Source organism: Pterocles gutturalis, unplaced genomic scaffold, assembly GCF_000699245.1.
Source record: "Pterocles gutturalis isolate BGI_N339 unplaced genomic scaffold, ASM69924v1 scaffold4580, whole genome shotgun sequence".
Lineage (NCBI taxonomy): Eukaryota > Metazoa > Chordata > Aves > Pterocliformes > Pteroclidae > Pterocles > Pterocles gutturalis.
The window spans coordinates 59,292-72,187 of NW_010138006.1; the positions used below are offsets into that span (position 1 = coordinate 59,292).

General features: G+C 39.7%; 1 protein-coding gene across 1 annotated transcript in view; it reads right to left on the reverse strand.

Moving 5' to 3' along the window:
* Nucleotides 1-10,446, reverse strand: part of DCBLD1 (discoidin, CUB and LCCL domain containing 1) — a gene marked incomplete at its 5' end in the record, with an annotated part of 30,523 nt that extends 20,077 nt beyond the window's left edge. Inside the window, one exon of the mRNA XM_010082800.1 lies at nt 10,234-10,446. Coding sequence (XP_010081102.1) covers nt 10,234-10,446 — 213 coding nt within the window. The remainder of the gene's footprint in view (nt 1-10,233) is intronic.
* Between the last annotated feature and the right edge of the window lie 2,450 nt (nt 10,447-12,896).

A 12,896-nucleotide genomic window follows, 5' to 3' on the forward strand; every position in this document is an offset into this window, starting at 1 on the left:
CAGAACAAAGAAGATTTCGAAAGTTTAGATGACATAATTAGGCTGGAATATTCTCATGGTTAGCAAAGAGTTTCAAAACACACTCATTCTCCTTCAGTATGAATCCAAATGTTGACAAAAGGGTGTTGGCTTCAGTCCTTTATGGGTATGAGCTCCAAAATTACCCTGACAAGGAGTGGTCAGGATACAATTGTCTCTCCCTGGTAGCAATTCCAGCATCCATGTCTCTCATCACATAAGCCTTAAAAGAATGATTAATGCCCTTAGGCCTTTGAAGTACAGCATGCTTACAAGCAGCAGTAACTCATTAGAGAAAAGAACAGAACATTCAAAGGCTATCCAAGGGATCTACGCAGGGTCTCCGAGATAAAACTCTCCAGATGCACACAGCTCATGCTGCTGTAGCACAGCAGCCATTCAGGAGAGATTAAGATCACAAACAGGGTACCTGGTTTTCAAGGACATGTGTGCCACAAGCCAAACTGTACTACAAGGCAGTACCACTTTACTCAGAAAATGTTTTAATTTATTTTCCTTTTAAAAACATCCTCAGACCATTGAAGTTTACAGTTCAAGTCTCTAGAGTTTTAAACAAAAAAGAGAGGGAGAGAAAGGGGAAGATGAAGGGAGTGGGACAGGGAAACAAGAGCCTTGCGCTTACATTGAATTAGATAAAAGTTTTATAGCTACCAACTGCAGCATCTTGGAATAGTCTTTGGGACACTCCTTTTTGTGACAGCAGGCATGCCCGGGACTCTTAATAATTACATTCGCTTCTTCAGAAGTCAGTTCCCAAGGGAATCTTTCTTTTGAGATTGCCACAGTCTCTGCTCTTGCCTTCTGTTGCCACACCTGGGTGCAAACACGTACGTGTCCCTGGCTGCCCTCAGGTGAAGATGACACAGAAAATCCAAAGCAGTTTGGGTATGCTTTTTTTGAATTTGTGAGGATTTCTTACAATATAAACTGCTAAGAAGAGCTTTTTGTAAAATGGCAAGGTTTTTTTTTCCCCAAGAGGAAAACCAAACAAGACCCTTTACAAGCCCTCAGCCCATCTGTTCTGGTACATGACAGCTTTTGGCTCCTAAAGCAAGTCCTTTGGAGGAAAAAGGAACGCTTTGCTTTTTCCTAGACAACCTCATTTTATCGGTGGTGGCTACTTTAGTGCAACCTGGAAGTGACTTCTGAGATTACAATCACAGCACAAATTTGATGAGTAGTACCCTTCCTAATGGACTCCTAAGAGCCTCTTCATTTTGCTTGATGCTCTTGGGGGGGGTCTTTCCCAAATATTTCACTGGCCTTATAACGACTATAAGATCAGCCTATAGAGTAGCCCAATTGGAGCCAATGGCAGCCAGCTGTCAGCAGAATGGGACAAACCAAAGGAGGAACTCTGTATTTTGGCTTATAAAAATTATATAGCAAAGCCAGGCAGGCAGAGAAACAAGCGACAAGTGTGACATTTCCCTGGAGTACTCATGTGTTGAAAATGACTCATGACTTAGTCAGAGAAAACAACATCTATAAAAAGGGTTAAACAAATTGCTTAGGAAATGAACTTATCAAAAAGACAGCATCTGACACTGTGTCATACAGACAACTGCACGAGTGATTTATTTGAGAAGGCCTTTTGTGTCAGATTGCAGTGGGAGAAGTAAAGTGCTAACTTAGATTTATTTTTTTTTTTTCAAGAGAGATAAAGGGGAAGAAGACAGGGAGGCACTGCCTTTCTTCAAAATAAAACACCTGTGAAAGCTTTAGTCCTCTTCTTCTCTCAAGGACTGTCTCTACATATTTTCTCACAAGTGCTCTTTGGCTTTCTTCCTCGCAGTGATTGGCAGTGACCTATCTACTCTGTAGGTATAATTGAGATGGCTGATTCACTCAACCACATACCAGCTGGATCAGGGCTATGTGTCTCTTCTAGTAGCAAGTCCACATATGTTCCAGGTAATTATACAAACAAATCACACATGTCATAAGCAAAAACAATAAAATAAAATATTAAGTCTAGACACATAGGGTTGTATAATCCAAATGAAAGACAAAAATTCAGAAACAATCAGCTTAAGAAATCAGCATGCAGTGCCTAAGGACAAGTTTCTGCTGTTAAGCAATAAATCCAAGAAGGGTTACCAGGCTATGGTTATCTTCTGCCAAGAGCAGTTTTGGTTTACCAAGAAACTCCAAAAACTAAGGGGGCTAAGACTAATTCCGTAATGAATATAGAAGCAAGAAATAGTATCCACTGGAAGTATGAATATTTTCCAAAAGTTTATCAGTTTTCTGCATAGATTTGTAAATAAAAAAAAAAAAAAAAAATGTTGGTGCAAACAGGAAGCCTTGCAAAGTATTTCAACATTTTCAATCTTATCTGAAAGAAATTCAGAAGAATTCTCTTCTGAATTATTATTCAGGTAATATTATATGAGCACTACGCTGCCAGGTTTCCAGATTTGCCTGAGATTTAGCGGAGTTTACTTCCATGCTACCAAATACAGAAATGAGCACTGAGAAGTAGGGTTTAGAAAAAAGTATAAGCATTATCTCAGCCCTTTATCGCTGTTCTTAGAGAAACTGATCAGATACTGGTTTGGCTTAGAGGTTCTTTACTCCCTGAAAGAACTAGAGACATAAGCATCCTGTTTTTAGGAAGAGGCGTTATTCCACTCTCTTCAGTGCTTATTGTGTTTAAAATGACCAGTGTGATCACCGTTCAGATTTGATTTACCCAATAACACTGTATTATGTTTAGCAGCACCTCTCTCCATTCTGTCAAGATTTTGCAGAGTGTTTTTTTTAACCTTGGATTCTCATTTACCACATAATCGATTTATTTTACATTGATGGTCTTCCAAGAAATTCCCCATGAGGACAACAGGTAATGCCTAGAAAATAAAACTGATTCAGGGTCAAGGGACTTGTTTGGGTCCAGTTTTGACTGATGAGAGAATTTTATGGTTTCATCTGTTTTCTAATTTTCTTTAGAAAAATAATGTATGTGATTTTAATAACTTCTGCTCTTTTCTGTGCACTTCCATACAGCAGTCCTCCACTTATTTTCATGTTGTAAAGCCAGAAGTGAAAGGATAGTCTCCCAGGGCCCCTGCATTTCAGCTTGTGGTATGCCTGAATTAGATGCATTTCTCATATACACAATAACACCCACGAGATGTGCTCTCCACTGACTTACCTATTACCTTGAATACATATATTGTGAGATTTTATAGTCATGAGAAGATTAAAACAAATCAGCATCTGTAGACATTAGTCTTCATCTGAAAACTATATTTACGAGTCAGTATTTTCGACTTGCAATTGAAGAGACAAAAATACCACTTTATTGTCTACTTTTAAAACTCATACATGCTCCTTGTCTTCTGTGTCCATTTCACCTAGGATTTATTAATTTCCCCAGGCTGTCTGCATTAATACTATACAACCATAGTGGAGAGGAGGGATTATGGAGAAAGCTTTGGTTTGTGTCTGGTATAAAAAGGGGAAACTTGTTTATAGGGCCCTGTTAACTTTTACTGCAGCATTTGGACTTGACACTGGATAAATATTTAATTCCTAAACCTGGGACTAAGCCAAAGGTTTTTTTAAGATCCCTTTTGAGAACTGCCAGATCATGTTATCAGTTTTTCATCTTCTGATAGTAGTTGTGAGGTGGGTTGTTTTGCATATTCGGCTTGAAAAACAAGTCATGAATGCTGATCTCCCTCCCTGTTTCCTGCTAAAGTGACTTGGCTGGAGCTCTGCTAAGGTAAGTAGGCAGGAATATTTGGTTTGTTTACTAAGAACAAAGAGAAAGAGTTTGACTTAACAAACAGAAGTGTTACATGTCATGAAACTGAGTAGGTGTTCTCCATATTTCAGTATTACTAAATCTAGATGCTAGCACCTTTTCTTCTTTCTGTCTCATTAATGAGTTGACCCAACCATGGTTCGGTCTGTTCACTCCAGGTTCTTTAATATATATATATGTTTTTAAAATTGTGCAGGAGATCTATTAAGGGTCTAAGGATTTTGCATATACCTAATTTAATATTCTCTATAATTAAACTAACGTTTAATGCCTTTCGTCCAGAACTACTGGTCTGTTGATATGATTTAAGTGGCTTAAATACTTTTATTTTGGAATTAGTGTCTCCAAGCAGTATTAACATCCTGCAAGATACACAGTAAAATGTCTCATGGATATCCTTTGGCTGGCTTGTCTGGAGACTGAATAGATTATTTTATGTGTTGTTTATTTTTTAAATGTTAGCAATAGTCTGTTGCTTTTGTCTTTTTCAGAATAGTGTTGTTTTGCAAATTGGTGATCTTTACAGCATTGTCTGGTTTTATGAAGTCTAGTTTACTTCTACTGTCAACCATGCTCTGGCATATTTCCTGTAACTGCTTTGTTGAATTATGTTCCTTTATTATTTCTGCTTCCCTTAAGAAGCACTGTGGCTAGAGAACTCTTCTCTCACACCAGTTGGCAATGCCTACATGCTGTTTGCTTCTGTAGTTCTTAATACTTTCTGCCCCTTCTGTAAGACTTTTGCTTCCTTTTAAAAGCAATCTGTCCCTCTTTAGCTATTGCATGTCTGGTTCATTCTGCTCGTTCTGCTTTCAAATTCTTCAACTCCATTTGAAATCTGGAGTTTGACACCTGCAGAAACTCAGTTTAGATATCAACTTGTAACATGCCCTCTTTAACAGAGACTCTTCACTCTTTAACATTAGTCTTGCACAGTAAGGCGTGGCTGGTGAGCAATGTATAGCAACAATCTCATGGATCTTCCTCTCCAAGATTATAATCTCCTAAGGAGTTTGTTTGAGGAAAACAGCGTTATAAATTGTTATATTCAGTAGCCTTTTCTCAAACACAGCAATTTGGAAGTATCTCAGTAGCTGGGGAAGGACAGGAGATGTGACAAACATGGATTATGCTTGCTTCACTTCAGAGCTAAGAACTCAGACAGAGTGCACGTCTTTCACAAATAACTCACAAAACCATCAAGGATCTGTTGTATGAAAATATCCGCATTCTTGAAATTTGTCTCCATCCCACGTTGACACAAATGCTTCACTTTCATAAGCAGTAACTCTTCCTCTCCCCCTATCATGGAAAAAGGAGGAGAGGAGGAGAGGAGAGGAGGAGAGGAGGAGAGGAGCCTCTTCTTCTCTCCAACCCTGCCACCACACTGAGGGATAACCAGCATCACCCTGCAAGGACGGACCAGGAGACAAAAAGCGCAAAGTAGTCACATTTGTTAGTCGGGATGAGACAGCTCAGTTATTCAACATTTAACTCTGTGCAACACAGTCTGACCTCAGTCTGAGTGATAAGCATTTCTCATTTCAGGAAAAACAAATATAACTTTCAGTTAGTGTTTCCAAAAGGGTTGCCAAAGATTGTGATAAAGGAAAGAAAAAGTCATCCAAGTAGAGTCAGGCTGGAGAAGTAATTACAATTTAAAAAGGGAGGGTCTGGGACACCTGCACTGGCTGTAGGTCTGCCTGCTTGACCTCAGGTGAGATCCTCCGCTTCTAACATGCCTGTGGTTTTAGCCAAACCCAAAGACAGAAGCACAGCAACAGTTAGAAATCCTTAGTAAAGAGCTGTAGCTGTTTAACAAAAACCACAGAAAAAATACACAATACACTTTATGCAGCTAAGAGGGAAAAAGAGTTCATTTGATAAAAGAAAAGCAGACGTTCTTTGTTGCATAAATCTTTCCAAAGCTGAAATCTCAGGATACTGCAACTACTCAGGCGAAACCCAACTGTTAGAAGACTTCTGACTATTAAGAAACTGCTTGACTTGATCTTCAGTGAGAACTTGTCTGGGCATTTCACTGGATTTCCTGAAATACCAGAAACAATACTGTAATAATGTTTCCTTTGAGGGGTGAAAAAGAAAGCTGGACACACCCTTTATTCAAGCAAGATATTACAATAACCAATAATGAAAGACTGGTTTGATGAACCCCCTCAGGTCATAATGACAGGTAGGAGCCATCCAAAGGCACTTGGTCCTCCTGCACGCCCACACACACGTGCACACTCACTTTCAGCAGCCATCAGACACACATCAGTAACACTCTATTTGTCTAAGAACCCTTAGTGACTGGGTGAGGGAAGGAGAATGCATTTTCAGTAATTTCTCTATCTATTTCATGCTAGTTGCTGGCTGTAAATTATGCAAGAACAAGTTAACTGCACTAACTCTCCAAATTATTACTAGTCACTCACTGGATCTGACATCCACCCCAGAGGAACACATCAACCTCCTACTGACTGCAAGTGAATGGAGAAGTAAGTAGGCACTTATCTCTTTAATCTCTCTCTCCAGTCAAGACTGATGATTGTCTCACAAAATTAAGTGAAAAAATAATACTAAGCCATTAGTTGGGGAAGAAGAGGGGAAAAAAGCAAGAAAAAAGGGTCAAAAGAGGTACACAAATCTGATAAAGACATGAAGAGAAGCCAAGAGCAGTTCCTGTTGAACTTTAAAAACATTTATGATACACCTTCATAAGCAGTGCAAGTTGTGTTCTTGAGAACTACAGAGACTACATGGTTAATCTTGTTTTCACATATCCCTTTAACTAATCAAAAAATCAGAAGCTCTTATTCAGAGCTCAGTATTTTTAATATGCTCAAATAATGCAATTAACTCAAGAAGAAAAGCATTTCAGTAAAGCTTGCACCTTGTCTACACTGTGAGATCATGCTCCATATTATTTTTTATTCTAGATTCTTTTTTACAGGACAACCTCCCCCCATGTTTTCATCCACTGCAAAGCTATTCCTTTGAAAGAGAACATCATCATCTATTTATTTCTCCTAGAGACAACATGGGCAAAGCTGTGCTAATATTTAAACGTTTGTCAGACAAAGCTGACTCAGTTTCACCAAAACTGGTGTTAGACTACCTTTGCTGACTGATGATTAAGTTTTTCACATCTAAGTTTGGAGACAAAGCAAACAGTTTGAAAGAAAAGACTTGCTACAGCATCTTTCCTCCAGTGAACATTGAAGAAAATGGCGTGCAGAATAATAACCCAGAGGTACAGCGTTCAGACACTTTATGTCTCCAGTTTCAGAGCTTCATTAAGATTATTTAATTACCATCTTTTGATGGCAATATTGGAGAAATGTAAATGCAATGGCTGCCTTCACAGGTCCATCAAAGCTGAGAAATATCAAAGGTGAGAAGAACCGTAGTGTCATGTTTATGTTCCGGTTGAGCAGGGAGGTTTCAGCAGACCAGCAAACACAACGCTACATGCTTCTAGGAAGGAATTAGATTCACAGTACTCCTGCGTCAGTCCACTAAATTTGAGGGATGTCCCAAACTTAAAAAAACTTGCATGGAGATGGTCTAATCTGTATTCACCGACTTACAAATGTGAAGAAATCAATGTTATGGCTAACATAAATTATCCATTCATTTGTATATAACAGCTTTCCTTTACTGCATGGAACATAAATACCCAAATGTGAATTGAGTTACTCCTTACTATATTGCATGAATCCCAGCAGAAGGTTATAATGATGAATGAATCACAGTTATATGTAAAGACAAAATGTAGGAGAAAACGGAAAGGAAAAAGTACTTTGTCATGTGAAGACTTGTTTACGCTAATTTTATATTTACACGCATAGTCTAGGTTTTGCCTCTGACTAATTTTCTAAGCTTCAGATCCACTCTTCAACAGATGCTAGCATGCATACTAACATTCACTCTCTTGTTTTCTGGAGAGTTGAAGAGATCAGCATGGTATTTAAAACATATTTGCCTTTGGATCTTATGGTCTCAAAATTGCAAACCTCTTACACAAAGAGCAAAGGCTGCTCGGCTAATTTGAAACATGAGTAATACTCACAATGCCAGCTTTTGTGCTTAGCTTTTTAGGTTTTCCTTTTTAAACCCAGGTCAAATACAGAAAATATGCAAAGATTAGTTTTCAATTGCTAGAGTGTTTTCAATGCATACAAAATATTTTCAACTCTCCATCATCCTGTGACAGAATTTTGATGGCAAAGGTCAGTATCTTCTTGGCCAAAGGGAAGATATTGGCCTGCCTGTAGATGTTTATGAAGAGGGAAGGGTTGTGAAGAGGAGATCTGAGCTCAGGAACAGCTGACTAAAAGGACACTTAACAGACTGAATGGACTTAGCAGCGCTTAGTCACAGAGCTTCTTTTGCTTACATAAATGCATATTAAAATCCAGAACCATAGCAAAACTATTGAAACAACTGACGCTAATCTCTAATCTCATCTATGAATTCCCATGTCTTTTAAAACCCAAGCGTTATCATGAATTTATGTATATAAGCATGATTTCCACATTGCTGTTCTGCATGGATTTACCTGAATGTAGAGCACAGACTCTGTAGGTATGCTAGTGGGAAAGTCTACAGCGAGCTGCAGACCACAAAAACCATTACAGATGGTATGTATGCCCAAATTATAAAACTTGTTTAATCAGATATGAGGAAAATCTGCTAATTGTGCAGTTCATCACTGAGAATGCAAATTATAGTCCACATGCATCAGACATTACCAATCAGGTCTGAAAATGGGTGTGGGAATCTTTAAAGAAATTCATTATATGGATTTGATTGCATAACACACAGGTATTCTCTGTTTACAGGCCGAATAACTGCAGAACTGAACTATGTGAAGATGTCTTCAGGCTGATACGTAAGGAGACAGAACTTAATCAACATCCAAGCTCCATTTTTCACTTCAGAAAACGATATATTGATTTATCCTTGTTTCCTAGAAAAGCCTTTGATCAGAAATGTCAAGATAGCATCAATAAAAATTATTCAAAGATATGATAATGCAATACTCATCATCAATCTCTTACTGCCAAGTACAGAGAGACTGCTTCAGGTGAGCACAACTCATTTCTTACAGTTCTGAAATGAGGTAAACAACATAAAAAAATCCCAGCACACATGAACAGAAACGTTCCTTATGCCTCAAATCAAGCTCTGTGCAAGGCTTAGATGTCAACACGTCACTGCCCACTCTTGATGAAGGCTGTTTCAAAATGTAATACCTCCCTCATAAGAACAATAATTACCTTTACCTTCATTTGCAAGCATGGCTTTAATACCTCACTTGATCTTATCTTTCCAGATGAGTGATAGGCCTATCATGCTCATGAATGAAAGCCAATCATCCCTCCTTACTACTAAGATATTTTATGAGTCCTCATCTTAGGAGAGCCACACATTTCACTGAGACAAGCAAAGAGCTGGATAACCTGGAAAACCTGCAGAGGCTCTGTGTAGCTTGTCTCCTTATCATCTTTTTCCATTGAATCCATTCTGCCTGTAAAGTCCAGTACAGCACATTCAGCCTTGGCTACAGCCCACTCCCAGCAGGCAAAATTTTACAAACTGGCAATTCACCCGTTTCCTTCTGCATTGTAGAAGTCCCTGAATCGCCACACCTCCGCCTGGATTTAAATCTGACTTCTGAAAAAGGGTGCACTGACTTGAAAATTGGGTTGACTCTTCTAGAAAGAACAGATCAAAGTTTCAGCAACAACAGGATGGGAAAACTGATTTGAGGAAGGCCTCAGGTTCTCCCTGGGGAGGATCCTGTTGTTATGACTGTTTTAAGTGCACAGCTATAGTATATTTACTCCACTTATCTTCCAGTGCAAATCTCTTGCAGGAGTGCACCCATTTAATATCTGCAAGTATTAAAGCCTGTACATTACCAAAGGCTATCAGTGACTAATAGCTAGCAATAATAAAGGTTATCTCCTCTCCCAGGCCTGAACTGCCTAGGAAACAGAGACATGCAGGATCGTTGATTCCAATTTCTCATCTCGTTCTGTCTGGTTAGTGAGCCAGCTCTTCCCCTACCCGAGAAGGTAGGGGTACAGGGCTGATATCAATCCATGTACTTGCTGTGCTAAAGCTGTGACAGGACAGCACAGTGTGAGGGCAGAGTCCTGGGGGTGGACGGGCCAGAGTCAGTCACAAGCCCCTGTGGCGCCAGTGGCCCCTCTGCAGTGCAGCACCCCCCCATCCTGGCAGAACAACACATGGTTTGAGGGGCAATGGCCTCCCATCCTGAGAACAACACACTTGAATATGAAAAGGAGGAGGCAAGGATACAGGTTAACATTTTTTACATTTTGCTGAGCCGGCTTTCACTCACACTTTTATGAGTTCGTGCATCGGCCATTGCCTTATCTTTTACATACCGTGCAATGTTGAAGAGCTCTGGATGGTAAGGTAGCTAGATTCACATTTCTGTGACTCGATATCCAGGTCTCCAATTTTTAAGATCAGGCGTTTTCCCAGAGGCACTTGGATTTTCTTTTCGCAAAGAGTGTAATTTGGGTATGTCCCCGGATAGTTCTTGGACGCCAGGGTCCCGCTGTCTTGATACATCACTGTGTGTCCACATCCATCCCCTGCAACAGGAGAAGAGACAAGGAAGAGAAGCAAAACATATCCCTCAATAAAACGTGTGTAAGAAAACACTGGACACATAATCACGTCTTACATGCACTTCCAGCTTTTACAACGTATTTTGTAATACTCCACCTCAGTTATGCTGCTGTTGGAACACAGGCAAGTAAAATAAATATGGTCATATTATTCTTGTAAAGCAGTAGGAAGGAGGGTTGGAAACACTCATGAACTAAGATGCATTTGACAGTCCTGCACAAACAGTCTTTCCGTTTTACAGCCAAACCCCACTGCAACCCTGAAGATGCAATTCCACATGTAATAGGTAGGATTCTTCCTTAAATAGTTTTCTCCTAATTATCATTCCACATTTTATTTCCACAGAAAGAGCCACCAGGGAGAGGGTAACTGAATCATACATGAAAGCACAGGCATGATTTAACTACATACTCTCATAGACCTGACTCATCCTACTTTCCTGTTGGTTTTCTTGCACCAGTTTGCACAACACAAAAAACACAGGGGACAAGGCAAAGACACAAGAGGGGCTTCAAATGTGGGACATTCATCGTTGATGGTACACAGGTTACTTCACAGTAGCATGCCCGGAGATGTAAGTGCTGCTGCCTCCTTGCTCAAGGGATGAGGGTAGACGCTCACAAAGTGGTTTTTTTTGTGGCACTGCATAGAAGCCAGCTTGGCTTTGGAGCCTGGCCTTGGTGGAGAGGCATCTGAGGAGCAGCTGCAGCAGAATGTATGACAACAGGAAAAGGCGCATGGAAATACATGGGGGGATGTGGGGACTCAAATGGAAAACAGGAAGCATCCACAGAAGGGAAGGAAGCAAGTATCAGATTAGAGACCTTGACTACTAAAGGAAGCAATTTTTAGTGAACCATTTAAAAGTGTACTAGTAAATTAAATTGTATATATTAAAGCCTAAGTCATTTCATTCTGCTGAATCTTCCAAATAATGGAAAATACTGCAACACTAGAACTAGAGCCACGTGTACGTGCATATAAGAGGCAGTCCTCAGTTTCAGGTCAGTGAGGGCATAGGCACTCTTTATATACGAGTCTTATATACTGTTACTCTTTAACACTGCAAAATTAAAACTCGTCCTACAAGTGTTAATAAAATTAAGAATCCTGCAGAGCTGGGAATTCACAATGTTCACTTTAACTACCCAGAATTTTACTTTTGGGAATATTTTGGTTAAACTGTTTTGGTCTGTTCATTTTACTTTCTGAATTTCCTTCCAAGATCACTAAGAGGAACAAACTTAAGATTTGATAAGATTATTTAATGGTGAACAACTGGAAATGAAGTGTTGATAAAGAAGCGTGCCGTACCAGGGGTTGGGGGGAAAGTGGCATGCTGTGCAAAGATAAGCTCCAAGCTATCAAACTTTGACTTGCTACTACATAATTACACTGCTGTTTCAAGCAACTCACTCAACTGCTTTTTCACAAGCAATAGCATTTATTTTGCAGCTTTACCATTATTACTAGCTTTGTTGCCTGCTATTTATTCATGCTTGGAATAGAGGTGAATAGGAGACATAGATCCAAAATTGTATCACCATAAAACATATTAAATATGGTTTTTCAGATCTCCTTGTTCACACACTTTAAAAAACATCTGTTGTTCAAGTTTTTTATCCAAGCTCTATTGATTTCAGAATGCATAAGAAAATACTCAAGATGGAAGGCAAACTGGCCTGTTGTAGTTTTACCCTGGCTGTCAGCAAAACACAACATCATCTCTCACTCACCCTCCACCCTCCTGGAGATGGGGGAGAGAATTAAATGGGTAAAGGGAAAAGAGACTTGTGGGTTGACATAAGAACAATTTAATAACTAAACTACAATAATATTGAAAATAATTATAATAGTAATATATACAAATGAGTGATACACAGAGATACTGCTCACCATCTTATGACCAAGGCTCAGGCCGTTCCTGGCTAATGATCCCAGAGCAGGGAGAGTCCCAAAACCTCAATCCTGGAATGAAGATAAGAGCCCGAGCATCCGAGAGACCAGGATGACCCTGAGAGAGGGGCAACCCAGAGGGAGACAACCCAGAGCAAGAGAGAGCACTTCCAGACAGAGCCCTCACCTACATACTGGGCATGACGTGCATGATATGGAATATACCATTGGCCAATTTGGGTCTCAATCCTAAACCTAAGGTCGAATCCTAGGCTAGTAATTGGGGCTGTGCTCCCTCCCAGCTTCTCCCACACCTGCAGACACTGGCAAAGCAGAGGAGCTGGAAAGTCCTTGACTGTTATGGAAGCAACTATAAACATCAGTATGTTATCAGCCTTCTCCTCACCACAAATCAAAAACACAGCCTCACAGTAAGCTACTCTGAAGAAAGTTAACTCTGTCTCAGCTGAAACCAGGACAAGGCCTCTTGAGCAAACAATCTTCTTAATGGCAACTT